Raw genomic sequence first — 19,722 nt, forward strand, 5'->3', positions numbered from 1 at the left:
GTCCTTCCAGTCAGCATCTACCGGAAAATCCACATTGAATTTAGTGTAGACGATGTTGAAGTATCGTTCAGTCAACAAAACAGATGGGGCTTTCACTTTCGATACGGCCATCTTCTTTAACACCTTATATTGCTGCTCTCCGTAGTACAACCTTTTACGAAATTGTCAAATCTTTCCTACATTTAAAACGATTAAACGCCGGGCTTATATAGACAAATATAATCGGATCTTGATTAAACCGGAACTTGCGAACCATTACGTAAACAAGTTTAACCGTAGGTTAAACAGGGTTAACTTGGAAGTGTCTCTATAACAATGGCTGTTTACTGGGAAACACCTGGTTGCAAATATGCAATCTATGCATAGGGCCCATGGGAAGGTGGAGACAAACATCAAATAGTGTCAAGATGTAACAAGGCTAACCTGGGCACAAACCAGGCAAACCGGTATGACAGGTGCTAAGTTGCAGCTTTAAATAGTGGTGAGCGTTACTCAGTGCAGCATTCTGCACTCTAGCATTCTGCACTCCAACGTTATTATTCCCACCCTACATCCCTCCCTCTTTATTTTTCTCCACTAACAATTGCCATGGTTAGACTGGTGCGTTAGTGTGAAGTGGGTGGTGCCGTAGCATGAGAGAGGGAGTTAGGAGGATCAGGGTATGTAGGTCCCCACTACATGGTGGTAAAACCCCTGATCATTTCTTTGAAATTGAACCATACATGACCTTATTACTTTAGGTTATAGGAGATCACGTGACTGCTTAAGGTTTAGATATTCCAAAGTCATGTATTCCTATGCATACAGTATTCCTATGCACGAATGCTGTATTCCTATGCATGGTCTTGTTTGCTTAGTCTATAAGTTTAGTTAGTGTCAAAAAAATAATTTTCCTAAGAAAGCTAGCCCAAGCACGTGAAGTTCATTATTTGATGAACTTATTAATGGCTATGGGTAAAGTATATGGGAGAGCCATTTTAGCTTCCCTAAACAATACTATTACTTTCTCCAATGATATATTTTGAAGCATTGCCTGGCCATCAGCATCAAAGTTGGCTGCAGTGCTTTACACCTCACTTAGATTTTGCTAGAACAGAATTGAATTCAGTGTGTGTGTTCGTAGTCATTGACAACACAATAAAACTCCACCCTCAATCTCCACCTGGCTATGGTTTAATAGTCTCGCATGGCCAGATCCACTCTTCGCAAGGCGCTTATTGATTGATAATTACCCATCCTTCTCACATTTTTTCTTCTTCTTGTGCTGGGGTAGCTGCTGCAGCAGGTGAGTTAGCCAAGGACCAGAGACATCAAGATGCTGTAGAGGAGGCAGGGTGTGACTTTGTCCCACTTGTTGTAGAAACTTTTGGTTTTTGGTCACCATTTGCACTTCAAACCCTTCGTACCATCGCTGAACGCACCACAGCCAGAAGTGGTGCATCAACCAAACAGGCCTGTAAACATTTGTTACAACAACTTTCAGTTTCTTTATGGACGAACAATGCCTGTATGATTTTACGGTACTGGGCTTTGCAGTGTGAGGACTCTGATTTTCCTTTCCCCAAACCCCTGTTGTAATTAATCGTGTTTGTAGTTTAGTTGTAGAGTAATTTGTATTGTAACTGTAAAAAAAAAAATAAAAAAATTGATAATTATTTTTATAAGGGCCTAGCTGCTAAAACGAAAAAAAAAAGAGCGAGTCCCCCGAAAAGAAGGCTGGTTAGTGGTCTAAAAGAAAAGTAGCGTATTTAGCAATAGATCTATACAGCTGCTCCACTTTTGCAGAAAACCACAAAATCTCTCGAGTTCTTGAACAAAAGGTTGAGTCCTTCTCGCTCCTCTTCCAACTCAGCTAAGACGCCAATTAAGCGCCTTTAATAATATTTATTTAAAGTGTTTAGTATCAACATGACGTCGTTCCTTGCCAGTTCACAACCACCTCCACCTCTACCAGGTTTTGTTAGTGTAGGAGGAGCTGGAGGAGCTTTTTTGACTGATACGCATTCGTTGGTAAGGCAAGGGTTAAACATTCCCCTGTATTCTATTAATTTAGTGCGACTACCTTGCTATATTTTTCTCCCAGCTACCTTACGAAGACATACTTGTTACCAGTGATTGTACGAAAGGACCAGCTGAGCAGATATCTGCGTTTCTTCCTCAGCAAGAGAGCAAGTGGAAGAAAGCATTTTGCTCATGGTGAATAGACTGTAATGTTGTGCAAAGTCAAGTTCTTTTTCCCACTTTTTTTTTTCCCCGGGGCTGGATGGACTGCCCTTGCCTACCACCCCCAGCACTCCCTTAGATCTTTTTCCCACTTGTAGTACAGTATTTCATTCCATAAGTAATCATAGTATACAACACCAGCTAATTCCATAAATAGCTTCACGCAATGCTATTCATGGTGATTCACATTCTTTATCCTAATATGATCTAAGGGAGTGGCAATGAAACCATTATTATTGTAGATATAACATCCATTTTGTGCAGTTAACATTTGATAATCATATTTTTAGGAGGGACAATGGGCTATATCAAGCTTTGGAAGTTCTAGCATCTGACAATGAAGATGGTTCTGGTTAGTAGCATATGTGCTAATAACATGATGTTATATATATACATGCAGGAGGCAACAGAATGGCACAAGTACTGCTTAACACATACCATTCTTTAAACAACATAGCTGGCAGGTTTTATCCACACTATCTTGTAAGCTTACAGTGAAACCTCACTAATGGTACCACCTATGAGGCTAGAATGTATGTGAAGCACATATTAGCTATGTTTGGGATCTACTGGGTGGCATGGTATTTTTAGACAAGTGGCCACTTCATGGGGTTTCACTATTTTACGATATCTTAAAATTGACGTATGCTGTTTTTAGCTGACACCACCAGAACTTTGTGAGAAATATTCTATTGCGGATAACTGGTGAGTGATAGTTCTACTTCAATGAGTTTTGGATATAGATTTAGTTCTAGGGTTTGTTAGTGTGCAGTTTGGAATATTAGAATACAATAGAGTACCCCTTACATTTCCCATTTTGTATGCATCAATTTTCATTGTACAATTGTACTCTCTGTTTTTTCCCTGTCTATATAGGGCAAATTCTGTTGTCAGATATATCAGTTGGCATCCTATTCACAATTGGCTAGCAATAGCCAGACAGGTCAGTCTGTATGTACATTGTATTACATTAAATCCCACTGTATTCACTGTACTACCTGACCTTCTAATCTGTTTAGGATGACAGCATTGAAGTGAAAAGTGTGTTAAGGTATTGTGTGGGTATATCCTGGTGTTAATGTGTTAGTTTGTTAGAATTCTATTTTATTTTCATATTTCAACAGGGAGGGTCACAGTTGTGTGCTAAAAGATAGCAAACAAGTTGGTGCTACATGTCTCCAGTGGAGGTGAGTAATGTTTTGGTGATGGAGGGAGTTTTGTTGGGAAAGGATTGCTAGGGTTTGAGTGGTGCTTGCAATGGTGATGACATGTTCATGTTAATGTTGGTTCATATGTTTTGTTGATAGGCCTCACTTCCAAGCTATGTTAGCTGTTGGCACAGAGACAGGCATAGCTTTGTGGAGCATTGATGGTGGTGTGTTACAATCAAGGTATTTACCCCTTGTGTCGTTTGTTTAAGAGCTCGTTATCATTTATTACCATGCAATAATCTCGTGACATAATTTCTCTGTTCATTGTTAATGGTATAAAATTTACTGTGTTAGTTGCATATGAATAATAGGGGCACAGTGATAGTATTCTTATGTCACAGTATGTCGTAAAATTGAGGCAAATATCTAGTGGAATATGATATGTACAAGTATGTCTGCGTGTGCATCTATGCACCAGCAAATAGGTTGAAAAATATCCCAGTTGTTGTAACTATGTATCCTTGATGTTGATTTTATTTTTGTGTGCTTAATTTTAAATTTTTGTCAATTGTTTTCTTTTGCTAAGATGTGTTTCCAACAATTTTACCAAAAAGAATCTTCTTAAAAAGCAAAGCATTAATGTTTAGTGACACATCTGTGGCTTAAAGTGCTATGTAGCTATTATTACTGGTACATATGGAAATATAAGCCACAAGTGAGCAAGTGTCTAGAGACTGATATACTATAGGTGCAAAGCACTGCTAGCAGATCGTTGTATTATCTAGTTTATTTTTCCTACAAGTGAGTTAAGGCTTTAAACCTTCTTCTGCCATCAGATTGCTGGTAATTGTTTATGCAATCTATTTTAGTCATTGAACAATAGGATTGCTGTGGCCAGTATTTGTGATTTAAAATGGCCACAACTGTGTGGTTGTAGTATGTACGAGTTCTGGTTTTGTAAAACTACTTAGCTGGGGGCCATGTAGTGGGCTAAAATTACTAGATTAAATATCACGAATTCAGCATATGTGAATGATTGATACAGTACGTATGTGAGATTTAAGTTAGTCACAAGGTGTGAGCTTAAATTATACTTATTACATATGTGAAGTTCAGAAATTAAATAAAAGCAGTGAAACAAGGGAGGCCATCTGTATGTGCAGCTATACTAGTGGATTATTATGGACTCTTGTTAATATTTAATCCCTGCTTCAGTCATGGCTATATTATTGCCAGGCATGGTGCAAGCAGGAATTAAATGTCCACTAGTATAGCTGCAAGTGTAGATGACCTCCCTAGTTTGTTGCTTTTTATTTCTATGATCCCTACTCAAATGTAAAATTTCTCATATTTGTTTGTTTACTGTTTTGTAATAACATAATTCATTGGTTGTTTTCCCTATGTTTGATGTGTACATAAATCAGCTTTGCATAGAAGATGGCCGATTCCTAAAATCAGTGCATCAAACGTTAACAGTGCACCTATATGACATCTTGCCTTATTCATTGGCAGCACTAAGACTAATACATGAACCTCTCTTAAGAGGCACTTGTTCAATATGACCGCCTCATGGCAATTAGTAGGTCCCAACTTTATGGTCTCACCACATTTAGTACAACCATATTTTGGTCCCACATGTGGTCCTATTCTAAGATCTGCTATTATAGAGGACTTGCACGCGTGAAGCAACAGTTGCTAGGCGGACATGTTTTGGGACAACTTTCTATGGTGCATATTGGGTCAAAATGAAGGTAACGAGATTTATTCACTAAGCGCTGAATGTAGTGGCACTGGGAAGCGGGGCTGGTTTCGAAATAGAAGATCTTATCATTGGCTTCGTGAAATAGGTGGCTAATTAAATTTCGATACATTACTCACCAATTGTAACTTCTTCGCTTTTTTTAACGAGCTGGGTGGTATTTACAACACAACTCAACACTGATTCGCTTCATTACAGCCTGTACCAAATCCTAAGAAAGCGCCTTTCAGCCACAACACTGTCCCGAAACATGGCCGACAGCTACGGTTGCTTAGCAGTTACGATGATTTACGTCACGCTGCAAGTCCTCTATTATTATTATTTCTGAATATTGTGATTCTTGGTAGCACTTTCACACCATCCAGCAATACAACAGTCTATGTAATTATTTTCTATATCATTACGTAGGTTAGCTTCATCATTGCTACGCTTCGATCGATATCCCGGGCATGTACCAGTAACCTCACTCACATTTTCTCCGGACGGACATCTCCTAGTTTCTGCCTGTCCTGCCAATAGCATCATGTTGGTAAGCTGCCATGTTTTGCCTTGTTTGAAATTCTAAGCAATTTTGTGTATTTATGGTTTCAACATGTGTATTTATGTTTGAAAAGAGAACACATGTGTTTTTAAAATGTAGCCTTTGGCCATTCAATGGTTTTTCTACGAATCCAATAACTGGGTGTAGTTTTTACAAGTTTTGTAAACAAAAATAAACTAACTGATTGTGTGCCTTATACTGTACAATCTCTTACTGACTGACTACCAACAGAAAAGAAAATTTGTTTTTGCTAGACAAGTACTCTGAAACAATCATTATAAAAGTTGTAGGTTTATGTATCACTACAGTTGTATACCTCATGGTACTTTGTGAGTGTTATACAGAGTTGTAGAAACTGTAATGGTATAATTTGTAATGTAATATAATGTGTTATTGTTGCATTCCACATTTCGTGGAACTATTTATCAGCATTTACATCTTGTTAATGAAAACCAATGTACTTTTTTTTCTTTTCTAAAGGCCATTGAGACTGTAAGTAATGGGATAAGGTATTGAAACAGTTGCTGTATTTTGTCTATTCCTATAAAAGGAAAAGTGCGTTGCCTTTCACCTGCTGTCCTGAAAGAAAAGGGACTTGTCCTGGGAGCCACAAAGTTGGACATTTGTCATGACTTTGTTTCCATGGAGTCTTGCTAGCCAGCCTGTAGTTTTTCTTTTGTCATTTGGTCTGGTAACATCTGTTAATTAAATGACCTGCTAATGGATTGTGAATATCATTGTTTTACCCTCAGTTACTATATATGGTAAAGTGATATGCTATGATTAGCACTTAGTAGAGTTATAATGTTTGAGGTTGAGTTTGTAAGGTTTGAGGCTAACCAACTCGAGTACTGGCTACTCTATACTCTCTATACTGGAAATTTTCACCCCCAGAATTTTCACAGATTTTGTGGCAGCCTTGAAAATATAATCTGTGAAAATTTCATAACATGTAATGACTTCGACAATGACCAGCACTTTAACCATCAAGAGCTCCCAGGACCAATCTACAGTAACTGCGGGGTACGGTCATGGATAAGCACCTCAGAGAGGGCAGTTTCCTTCATATGGGAGTTGCTACCTGCATTCATGGGCTACCATATAGAATTCCCTAGTTGGAGAGATGGTGAATTGTAAAAGGGAATAAAGAAATGTGAGACGCTCCTTCGTGGGAGCACTTCAAGACAGGACATGGCTGGTGCTTGAGATCACTTTCAGCTCTTTGTTAAAACATGCTGTTTGGCTAAGTGCTGGTTTAAAGTTATGAGTTATATCAGTCTCGTAGTCAGTGTACATGAGCTCGAATACAAGACAACTCTGCAACCATGAAAACCACAATAAACTTGAGGTATGTGATCCATGAAAATACAATCGTAAATAATCCAGTATTGGCATTGAACCGTGAAAAAAAGTCGTGAAAATCCTGTTTTGGTTTGAGAAAATATACCTGAAAATTTCCACATACACAGTATTGGCTATGTTATCAAACTGCCCTGACCAATTGACAAAAGTAAGAATACAGGCTGGCAAGATGTAAGTTGTAGGAGCTAAGCTTTAATGTTTCATCTGATATGAATACTATAGACGTGCCAAGTTGGTACTTCACAATTTATAATTTGATTTATAGATCAGATCAGTAGTTTGGAGGTAAAAGTCTTATTTTCAACAATGCATCAGGTTTCAACGTTTTTGTGTAGTTCGTCCACCCATTCTTTAGCTTGTTCGAAAGATTCTGAGTTCCAGTGTTTTCTGTTGATGATGTTTTACAAGAAGTTACCGTACCAAATATCTAGAAATTGTGTTTGCTAACGATATATTGGAGAGATCAGATATATATCTGCTGCTTATTTTTATTCATGAACAGATTTTAAGCATTCCTGCCTGAGGAGGTGAGTTAGTCTTGTCAATCCAGTTTAGCTGGTTAGTCTGGCCTGTAAATAAATAGGGTCTTTGTTTGAGACCAGCATTTATTTTAGGTAGGTCCTAAAAATACCTTGCGTTTAATTGCATTGTTGTGTTGTGCAAGCATATTACTTTTTCTCATCTCTACCATGCCATGTTCAGTAATAAAGTAAGTAGTTCCAGTTGTCTCCATCAATGTCTATCAAAGGATCCTCATGTGTCCATCAATTATGATTTAGTGAATCATGTGCTGTGTCTGGTGAAACAGGTGATTCAAACAATGGGGTTAGGGAATCATGTGATATCAGGTCAAGGCTGGTTTGGAAGCCTCTAAGGTTTTACAGCTGTAAGTACACTCAAAATTGTGGTAAGATGAGACATCTGTCTAATGTAGCCATTTGTCTACAGTACAGTAAGACCAAAGAAAAAATGACCCACTGACTTGGCAGGTTTTGTAAACTTGTATGGTGACATGTTGCTGTCAGACCTTCAGTGCTGGTCACTGTAAAGTGCTAATAATAATAATAATATCACTGCAATATTAGTCCATACAAAACAGCAATATAACAGATGCTGTGTAATTTCTTGTAATTTAGGTCTGGGATGTTTCGTTAGGAGTGGCAACACCACTTCAAAGAATTGGTGGTGGAGGTGTGTCCCTTGTATCATGGTCTCCAGATGGCCTCAGGGTATTTGCTGCCATGCCCACTCCAATGTTTCGACTATGGGAGTGCAACAAATGGAGTTGTGAGAAATGGAGCAATTTGTCAGGAAGATGCATAGTATGTTCTAAGATTTGAAAATTTCAGTACTTAGAATTGTATATTGTTGCTTGTAGTGGATTGTATAGGGGAAGAACCAGTTGATTTTATTACACAGGGAAGCCACCAAAACTTGTCCCTAGGTGTCCCTTGTGGTCCTAAATTTGTTCACCTGTCATTTTACAGGTGCCCTGATAGTTCAATTTGCTCCTTAAAATTTGCAAGGGGGATCTTAAGAGTGGTCTATTCTGTACAAGTACAATTTGGTCATTATAGTTTTTTTTTGTCCCTCTAATTTGGAACTTGTAAAAGAGTACACTCAAAATTGAGAAAGCTTTTCACAATTCACACACTTGTTTAGTATCACTGGTTGTCCATATTACACCATAGGCTCCTCTCTACTGTTGATGTACATGGCATCAATCAGATTGGGAAACTTATCAGGGGTTTACTCGTCAATGGTCCCAATAATTTGTGAATTTTTAGGGGTGAGGGATAGCCATAAAAATGTTTAGAATACACTCAATACAGTTGTGTTGTTATCCACCACTTGTTCAACAATTAGGCTGCCAGCTGGAGTCCTGCTGGAGACTACTTGTTGTTTGCTATGGAGAGAGACCATTTTGTCTACTATGTACATTGTGATAGGAGTGGACAAGCCTCGTCTACCTTCAGTGGAAATGCTGTGAAATGTGCCGACTTGTCTCCACATTGTTTTGAGAGTAGTGGGCCAGCATGTGATACACAGTGAGTCCTTGTGTGTGTGTGTGTGTGTGCATGTTTGGATTACGCAAGTTGCCTTATATCCTGCGCAGTTACTTTTTTTAGACTTTACCAGACTTTTTAAAATTATATATGTGGTGAACAAACTTCAGGTACAGGTATCCCTCTATACTGACAAGCTGAAATATACATGTACCAGTAGCTCTGCCTTCTGTGAAATAACTGCTGGTAAACTGTTAGTATGGTCTGTCCTCCTTTCTGCAAAAATAATTCACTGCTACAAGATAGCCATCATTGTTTGCAGAGAGGTCGAATACATGTTCATCTATAAAAGTCTGTAACTGATATACATGCATCTAGAAGAGGCTGGGGCTGAATGATTACTATGAACTTTAAGGGGAAATTCCCATAGGTGTGTGGTTAGCGATGATATCATCATTTGGGTTAATCTTTTTAGACTATTCTGATCTCATTAACTAAACTTGTTCTCTCAGGGTTGGTGGATGGATCCAGTCTATGGCATGGGACTCTAGTGGAGAACGTTTAGCTGTGATATTTACTAGTGAGTTTTATGCATGAAATCAACAATGAATTTGTATAGTGTAGTGTAGTGTCTGTGTAGTATAATGTAGTGTCTGTGTAGTATAATGTAGTGTACTGTAGTGTGTGTGTGTGCGTGCGTGTGTGGCGCAGTGTGTGTGTGTATGTGTGTGGTGCAGTGTGCGTGTAGACCCCCCCTTCCTGTGGATGCAGGCCACATCCTTTATATGCTCAGCTTCTACATTAAGGTATTTCATCTACATCTACAGGAGATAGTCCAGGTTATGACCTAGTGGCTATACTACACACTAACCTTCGTACTGGTGTTGAGGTTATCCCAGGGTGAGTGAATTGCATACACAGTGTCTGTTTCAGCACCTCTGTGTGTAATAACTTCATGAATTTTCACTGCTAACTGCAAAAACTACTCAGGATTTAAAAAAAATATTTTTTTTTCAAGGTTTGAGTAACCACTTCTAAAGAGATACTGTAATTTTTTTGGTTGAATGCCACACCTTCAGTAATAGCCACACTTAAGTGGTACCACAATCAGTTTTGCTAAAATATTGTTTTCAAGCATCAAGTGGTGGTCAAGTTTGAATAGTTGCCGCATCATTTTTTTTTTAACTAGGTAATACCAATATTGGCACTGATCTCTGTTATCAGTGTTGTTGTTTTTTTGAGTGACATACTCGTGTGTAAATAGCAGATATGGGGCCAAGTACATGAGTACTTATACTTAAGTACAAGTTTGAAAGTACTTGTACTTTACTTGAATACTTTCTTAATTGTCCCAATGTAGTGTACTTGTACTTACTACTCAAGTATTTTACCATGTACTTGAGTACTTTAAGCACTTTTTTAAAGTACCGCAAACATTGTAGTTTGTACACAGTGAGTGTCAATGAAAATAAATTTGATGACTGAAGTTGTAGTTTTTACAACCTTACTATGTATCATGTAGCCACAAGCAGCTGTTTAATTGGAATTCTAGTATAATAAAAAAACAATGCTGTTGTTTAAATTGAGAGTTGAAGAATGGTTGACAAAAACCTGAAAGTACCTGCTGTCCAGAAATATTTTGCAATTCCTGAAGTTTTATCTGATGGAGACTAAAATTGTTGTAATGAGGGGTTTGGTGAATTGGTGGTAAGAAATTATCATTTATAGTGCATACGTCAGACACCACTCCTTGTGAAGAAAGCAACTCAACCATGGTATCTGCAATTACTGAACTTGATGACTACTTGGAAACCTGGCCATGTGTACCGAACAAAAACAACTTTTTGGAAAGATAATTGCAAAGCATATCCTTCCCTTTCCAGATGTTCTGTTTTGTAGCAGTATCATTTATCCCAATTAAGTGGTTATTTAGCCTCACAGGAAAAGAATGTGTAGTAGACTTGTAAAAATTGAATGATTATTATGCAGTGATAGTTCTGTGAATATAAAACCATACCTGTTTGTACCTCAAGATTATGCATGGCTATATAAATTTTGTAATAGGAAAATATACTGTACTTGTACTTTACCTAAGTACTTCCAGTATGTACTTTTACTTTACTTAAATACTCTCATGATTTCAGTTGGAGTACTTGTACTTTGCAAACTCAAAAGTGCTTGTACTTTATGTACTTTTAAATGTACTTGGCTCCATGTTTGGTAAATAGGACTATATAGCTTGTAACTTAAACAATTTTATTAATTTTTCCTGCAGATAATGACATCATAACTTGTTTTTAAAAATGTTATATATTTTTTGTCATAAACATGCTTGCATTACAAGAGTTCATAATATAAGTATTATGAACTCTTGATAATAATAATGCTCATGTACTGATTACAATAAATACACTTGAGATTTTGTGAATTATCATCATTCCGAAGCAGAAAACATCACCAAATTATCACAATTACATGTAGTACAAACAAACCAGCAGCAACTGTATATACATTAGTTAGTTTGTGAGCCAGTTAAATAGTGGTAGTATCCCAATGGTGTATAGGCTTAGTATTAGACAAAAAACAAGATACACAATAACTGAATTCTTGATAGATTTATTTTACCATCATGTGTTTCCATATCTTTTCAGCACAAGTGCTGAAGGTCTGTAGGACACCTGGTCCTACAGCCTGCTCAAAGACTTTAGCTACATCTGTGAAAATGGATCTTATAGCCTCTCCAAACTTCATGACTACTCCTTACTTATCACCTTAAAATTATACCAAGCCATAGTGTTATTTTAGAGGCAGAATGTAACCAAATTTCAAGTTGGTATCTTATTCTCAACTCAAGTTATGGGTTGTCAGGAACATGTAATTGGAAAGACGACCACTTTTTTGAAGATCCCTACAGTCATCCTTGTTTATAAACAAACAATTGTTTCATAGTAAATTAACTTGACTGCATGTTTATCTCGTGTTTATCATGTGGTTGTAGAGGGTTCTTACGAGGTCAAGAAGGTGAGGCACCAGTTTGTGTTGACTTCAAGGTCACCTCCGAAGGCCAACGAGTTCTAGCTACGGTTAGTGTTATGTGTTGTATTTGTATTAGTGTTACATTGTTGTATTTGTTTGCTAAATGATGAAAGACTGCTAACACATACAGTGTACTTGTTTTAAAGTGATCACATCAACGTACTGTTAAGACTCTGTTTTTGAGAACTCCTTATCATTGTATTAAGGGGGAAGAACTTTGGCTAATTTATAGTTTTTGTAGTTGTATAAAGAGTCCATAATATGAAAAACGTATTGTAGACTCTTGGTTGTATGTTACTTCTTGTATATGTGATCCTTCATCACTGTGATGGTTCCAGTATATGAGTTGTGCAATAGGGCCTGGGTCTCTAGTAAAATAGAATAGTTCATAATATCAATTCTTGTTTTGTACAGTGGGGAAATATTGGTTAATGAGCAGTACAATTGAATTTTCCCATAGTAATAGAGCCACCTTGTGCAGCATTGCATTAGTATTCCCATCCATTTTAGTGATGTCCATCTCTCTGGCACTCTATCAGTTTTGTTTGTTTTGTAAATGTTCATTAAAGAACAGCTGCAAGTGAGACCACAGATTACTTACTAGTTAGTTCCTCTAGTGCCTAGTGCCCTCATTAAGCCATCGTAGCTGCTGCTGCTGCCTTAGTTACGTTAATTACAGGGTAGCCACTGTAGAGGAAGGATTGAAGCACATACACCTGTACTATAATAATGCTGTAGTGTGACACAATGAAAAATGTTTCGTCCTCACTGAATATATGTAATGCTGCCCCACAGCACAATAGAGTAAATGCCACACTACAATAGTTGTGTGCCCATGATTACATGCATGCTACCCAGTGTACTGAATACACAGCATTTTTTATACCATTTCACTCCACAGGCGTGGACTAGTGGAAGGATTAGCTTGACACCAATGCAAGATGGCTGGCATGCAACATCAACACAATCCTTACTGACACAGATTGACAAGACTCACTTATACTCACTACCAACAACTGACTAATCAATTGTACTCATTTTTAATTCAGTAAATGAAGGTGCATGTTCCAGTTATATCATGAAAACTATGTAGCATTGTTTTACCATACTAAGAATGCCTTTGGTGATAATTATTCTTCATTGTGGGTATATACTGGTAAATGACTTCACTGGTACTCACATTCCAGCTATAGTATGGATACAAACTTTGTGTAAGGTACCAAGGAGATCCAAGTAAATGCACTGAGAGTATAGCTATGGAGCTCTCCTCCTCCTATCTGCCTAGTAGGGAGACTGTTGCTATCAGTGGGTTACCTGATCTCAGCATTGAAGTGAAAAGTGTGTTAAGGTACTAATATCCTGGTGTTAATATGTTAGTTTATTATAATTTCATATTTCAATAGGGGGGTCACAATTATGTGCTAAAGACAGCAAACAAGTCAGTAACAATGGGGGTGAGTGTTTTGGTTGATGGAACATGGAGGGAGGTTTGCTGGGAAGGATTGCTAGGGCTTGAGCTGTTGTTATATTTGATTTAGTATTCTGGTCCATATCTCTTGTTGATGGGCCTCGCTTCCAAACTATGTTGGCTGTATGGGCATGGCCTTTAGGAGTATTTATTCCAGTATAACACAATCGAGGTATTTACCCCTCGTGTTATTGATTAACTGTTTAAGAGTACATAATCATTTCTCGCCATTTAAAATCTTGTGAGTTCTGTTTTCATTGTTTGATGGTACAATAAGTATTTGCTGCAATAGTTGTATAGTCATTTACAGTGTACGTCAACATAGGGACACCATGATATTGTATTCTTATGTCACAGTAACTTTGAGAATTCTTGGTAACACTTACAGACCACCAATAGTCTATTATTTTCTATATTGTACCGTAGGTTAGCTTCAGCGTTGCTACACTTTGACCTATTAATATCCTGGGCATGTACCGATGACCTCACTCACATTTCAATAGTCTATTATTTTCTATATTGTACGGTAGGTTAGCTACACTTTGACCTATTAATATCCTGGGCATGTACCGATGACCTCACTCACATTTCAATAGTCTATTATTTTCTATATTGTACCGTAGGTTAGCTACACTTTGACCTATTAATATCCTGGGCATGTACCGATGACCTCACTCACATTTCAATAGTCTATTATTTTCTATATTGTACCGTAGGTTAGCTACACTTTGACCTATTAATATCCTGGGCATGTACCGATGACCTCACTCACATTTCTCTGGACGGACATCTCCTATCCTGCTAATGGTATCATGTTGGTAAGTTGCCTTGTTTTGCCTTGTAGGACTTCTAAGGAATTGTATGCATTTATGGTTTTAGCATGTGTATTTATGTTTGAAAAGAGAACGTGTGTGTTAATAACCATTTGGCTATTGAATTCATGGTTTTCCATGAATCCAATGATTGGATGTTGTTTTTGTCAAAATTTGAAAACAAAAACAAACCAACTTTTTTAAAATTGTATTCATATGGGATATACTATACAGTCTCTAACTGACTAACATTGATAAATATTTAGCTGAAAAGGAAACTTATTTTGTTACACAAATACTACATATGAAGCAATCACTATTGACTTATGAAAGATTATAAGCTTATCACTTCTTCAGAAAGCAATTTACCCATTGTTTATAACCAATAGACCTCCTGTCAGTTTTGACCATGTTTAGGTTTCCATTATTTATAACAACCATTGATCTGTATAGAGTTATAGAAATTACAACTTTGCAATGAAAGTATTGTATAATTAGTAATGTAATACAACCTGTTATTGTTGCATTATGGTAGCTGCATTTCGTGGAACTGTTGAAGTTCACAGAACTGTTTATCATAATACTTGTTGATGCAGTGGTGATTTACACCAATGGATTTGAATTACGTTGTTGCCGGCTAATTTAGAAATGTATTTTCTTTCTGTAATTTGTGAGTTGATATTTGTCCGATCCACTTTAATGATCCATACAAGTTTGTTTTTCCAAAGCTGTTTCACTATCTGTGTACTATATGTACTTGGCCATTAGACCAGTGTTACTTCAATAGGATATTGAAATACATCACTACCGTTCCTTAGTTTCATGTGATCACACTAATGACAGTTGACTAGCAGGAATACTGTGTGTATAGTGACATGCACATTTCCACACTGAAATCCCATCGTGTGATGATTTAAGAATTACATAATATGTATTATAGCAAGTATAGTAACAGCCTTTTCAACCGGATGTTCAACTCAAACATGGCCGTACTCATACTACCCAAAGTCATAAGCGGCTTAACTATATAAAGGAGTATGGTTAGACCAGTGTTACTTCAGTATGGAATAGGATATTGAAATACATCACTACCCTTTTCAAAGTGTACGTATATGCTTTAAAATACAGCTCACTATAAAGTTGCTGTGAACAAAATAGTGTATCCAAAGTTTTAGCAGTCTACAGCCACATATTCCCTGGATACAGTAAGGTCAGCTGTGTTGACCCTAAATCAGTTGTCAGTAGTCAGGCTCTTATAGATCATGTAACTACACTAGTCAGCTGTCCCACCATCCTGTATGCCTAACTTGTAACCAAATTCATTAATAGTTATAACTTGTGATTGTCAATGGGGTGCTGTTTGAGAGGTCAGCACTGCTTGAGTTGAAAGCATTTAATGAAGTAATCCTCTTTGTGGTCTGGGTTTCTGTTCTGGACTACTGGTAAAACCCTTTTGGAAAAACCACCTCTGTAATGACCAACATTTTTTCAAAATTGTGGTAAGGTGAGACACCTATTTAATGCAGTAGTAAGATCAAAGAAAAATGACCCTTTGACTTGGCAGGGTTCACCATAAACTTGTAAAGTTATACATGCACACACCATAGTGTAACTCAATACCATGTAATTTCTTGTATATTAGGTCTGGGGTGTTTCTTTGGCAGTAGCAACGTCACTTCAAAGAATTGGTGGTGGAGATGTGTCCTTGCATCATGGTCTCCAGATGGCCTCAGGGTGTTTGTTGCTACACCAACTGCAATGTTTAGACTATGGGAGTGCAGCAATTGGAGTTGTGAGAAATGGAGCAATTTGTCAGGAAGATGAGTAATATGTTTCAAGCTTTAAACAATTTTAAGTCTTCTTTTTTTCTGTAGTCTGCTATTTTAATTGTTACATTTGCTTCTACAATCATGTACACTAACGTACCATCGTTTTACCATATTTGGGTACAGTTGTAAGACTAGGACATTACAGTACAAGCTATACTATCAGGCTTCATATAATATCATAGAGACACTGTCCTGGTGTGATGTAGAATAATGTTTATATGAAGGTGGAGTTATGTATATTTTTATGAGGGAAAATTGAAAGCAGTACAACATGAGAACTTTATGTGCTATATTGTCTACAGAAAGTTGTCACAAATAACAGATATGTTCAGCCATGTTTCAGTACTCAGAATTGTGCTTGTAACAACCAGTTGATTTTATTACACAGGGAAGCCACAACCCTAGTTGTCCCTTGTGGTCCTAAATTTGTTCACTTGTCATTTACAGGTGTCCTGATAATTGCCCTCATAAAATTAACAGATGTGGGGGAAATTGGAGTAGGCTGAAATTTAAGACCTGGTCTTTGCTATACCAACACAAATGGTTGGTTAGGGTTCTCTTGTGTAGTTCACCTATTTGGTAATAATGTCCTTACTGGTGTTGTGTACAGGGGATCCTGTGTAACATTAGACACAACCAAAAAATGTCCCGACTGTGTCCTAGTGTTCTAGTTTATGTACTAGTGGAGACTGGTACCTTGACTAAGTGACTGGATTATGCAGTTGTTCTGAAAGACTAGTTCCTGGCTTATCAGCAAATATAACTGGACAGAGTAAGAGACATTTCTACTGGTATTGATTTGCCTATAGTTTCCTAGTAATTCTTCTTTTCAGCTGCTAACAGTCTTGTCCTGGTTATGCAGAAATTTGTACTCAAATTAGACAACAAATTGTACACTACACTTTTATAAATTGAAACTTGAAAATTTGCACATTGAAAATGGTAATACTTAGCTGCATAATCTAGACACTTGGTTAAGTTCCAAAGTATTCCTTAGTACATAAACTGACCTAGAAAATCAGCCGCAACAATCTATACTAGATAGTTGAAATGTATCAATAGTTGCAATGGCATCACTGTTACTAACTGAGAACTGTTTACTAATCAGGGATTAATTGTTAGCTGTCCCAATAATTTGTGAATTTCATGATTTTGTCTCTAAAATCAGGTAGGATTATTTTTATAATGGACTTCCTACATTTTAGAATGGTGGCCAGGATGTGATGCAAGGTGTGGGTGTGCACAAATTAGTATTTATAAACTGAGCACCATACCTTATTTGGGATATTATGATAATGCATTTCTGGACCACAGTATCCTATCAAGAGAATTATTTTTATGCATTGTTTATCAATTACTTGTGGCTTCCTGTGTGTATTATTGTTCTATTATTGGCCAATAACGCAATTTTAAGGGGGATGGTGAATCCTGACAAATGCAATGAATGGTCATTCAGATAGTTAAAACCATCTAATTAGCAAATCAGTGAATGACAATTGAGTTACTATCTAGTGTTTACCTGTTGCAGAGCCCATTCTGTATAACTGATAATACATGATTATTCAGGGTTCTAAAGGTGGATTTGTTTTGTGTTCCGATATATCCAGTTATCAATTAATGAAGTACCAGTCTGCCAAACACATTAGACCGTGATCCGTTAGACCACTTCTAATCAGATTGTGATCTGTTTCTTGAAATCTAGACACTTGGTGTGCAACTATAATACGACAAGTGAAATTCACTTGTTGTATACACAACTCTACGTGACTGTGGAACGGTCAGTGAAGCAAATGTGGGACAGTAAAGTGGTCACGTTCAAATAACTTGGTCACATAGAGCTGTGTCACTTGCACCAAGTATTGATGACTAATTATTGGTTCCCTATAAAATAGTCTTAATTTTAGGCTTTATGCTTATTATTGTCTGTAGCAATCAGACTTGCCAAAAAAATGTCCTGATTTACCAGGTTACATAATGTACTACAGAGCTACCAAGAGTATTATGATAGTGTTTATGAAGCCTTGGAGCTACTTTATTAGTGTCCAGATTACTCAGGTGTCCTCATTTCCAATTATCCATATCCATCATATATGTCCCCTAGCCTGGTAGCAATAAATAAATTCAGCAACTCAGCATTATACCAGGTGTAATATGATATGTTTGTAGTAAAGTGCTCTAATTATACATTGTAATTTTAATCAGGTAAATTCTTAGAATTAACTCGGAAATTTCCCTAACCTTATGTATATTAATTACTGTGGTTGAAAGGGAAACTATCCCTTATTGTGACATCATTACTTGGGTATGCTAAAAAGTATTCATTGCCTCACTAAAACTGATCTTGTACTGGAGCTAGTTCTGTCAAATTTAGCAAACGTACATAATTCCCAATTTAACTGTTGTTGTTCCAGTCTATGGCATTGGTCTTGAAATTTGGCAGTGAGTTCATTTAGAAAGTAACCGTACACGAATAACACATACACACATGGCAGAGCTTTTACTGTGTAATAATTTATGGCTATTGGTAATTTGTCATGTCTATCGGGCATGGCCCATGTAAGTCAGAATGTAATTTAGTACAAATTTTTGAAGGAATTTACCAAGTGTTTGTAGTAATAGCAAGAGTTAATAATAGTAGTACTATTATTAACTCTTGGTAATAGTGTGGTATCTAGCATCTCACACCAGTATTGCAATGAATTATATATTGTCAATAATTCTAAATAATGTGGATTACTGGTAGTCTGGTAAACTGGTCTCCATCCTCTGTATCGTGTTGCCTTTAGCAACTACCATGTTTACTTAGTGGGTTAGGTTAATCTCAACAATTATTACTAATATGGTGTTGTGTATACCAAATGTGATGTGTTACACAGTGGAACTTTTCTTAAAGCCATGCAGGACATTTATTTATATCTCCTTATAAAGGTCATCTGTCTAAAGCTAGATGCCTTATTAAGGACAAAAGTTCTTTTGTAGTTTAAAAGGTTTAAAAGTACATGTAGTTCTGTGTAGCAGCTGTTTCCTACAATAATATCATGGTAGGGTGAAGTTTGTGAGCTTGTGATGAATCAATCAAAGAGGATGACCAGTGTTGCTCTATTGCTAAACCCTTTGTGTTATAATGAAATCTCTCTTAGGACTTACGGACTAGATAGAAGACAGAATTTTGACCCTGTATAAGTTTAAGTCTGCATTTTTCTTACTGAAAAATCATACCTGATATTCTTGATACAGAAGTATATCCATGTTAATATGTATTGTACTACAAGTGTAATAGGTGTTTGCTATATTAAGATATTTCATGTATATCTACAGCCTACAGGAGATAGAGTAATGTTGTAATGTTATACTGAACTTTTAGACATAGTACTATTTCTTTACAAATGTATTACAGAAGTACTAATTTCAATGTAGGAACCCTCTCCAACTGTATATCATTTAAAAAAAATAAAACAACATGTGTATATTGCATTACGAGGACAAGAAGGTGAGGCACCGGTTTGTGTTGACTACGATAAGGTCACCTCTGAAG

The 19,722-nt window shown here is 36.9% G+C and overlaps 1 protein-coding gene and 1 long non-coding RNA gene across 3 annotated transcripts; both read left to right on the forward strand.

Annotated features, from left to right (window-relative positions):
- Positions 1–1,842: 1,842 nt before the first annotated feature.
- Positions 1,843–13,209, forward strand: LOC136248977 (aladin-like). Its single transcript, XM_066040852.1, has 16 exons — positions 1,843–2,010; positions 2,084–2,196; positions 2,514–2,575; positions 2,624–2,706; positions 2,882–2,928; positions 3,100–3,166; positions 3,243–3,274; positions 3,348–3,410; positions 3,531–3,614; positions 5,542–5,662; positions 8,173–8,358; positions 8,903–9,084; positions 9,555–9,622; positions 9,870–9,942; positions 12,041–12,125; positions 12,980–13,209. Exons 1-16 carry the CDS (start codon positions 1,909–1,911, stop codon positions 13,100–13,102), a joined length of 1,491 nt encoding a protein of 496 aa, XP_065896924.1. The 5' UTR covers positions 1,843–1,908; the 3' UTR covers positions 13,103–13,209.
- Positions 13,210–13,594: 385 nt separating this feature from the next.
- LOC136248986 (uncharacterized) lies at positions 13,595–16,454 on the forward strand. 2 transcript variants are annotated; one of them, XR_010697966.1, is made up of 3 exons: positions 13,595–13,787; positions 14,263–14,364; positions 16,001–16,454. It is a non-coding gene; the product is annotated as an uncharacterized lncRNA (long non-coding RNA). The 2 variants fall into 2 exon arrangements; XR_010697967.1 differs by lacking the exon at positions 13,595–13,787 and adding an exon at positions 13,803–13,857.
- The last annotated feature ends 3,268 nt before the right edge of the window (positions 16,455–19,722 follow it).

This window comes from Dysidea avara, chromosome 3 (genome assembly GCF_963678975.1).
Source record: "Dysidea avara chromosome 3, odDysAvar1.4, whole genome shotgun sequence".
NCBI classification, from domain to species: domain Eukaryota; kingdom Metazoa; phylum Porifera; class Demospongiae; order Dictyoceratida; family Dysideidae; genus Dysidea; species Dysidea avara.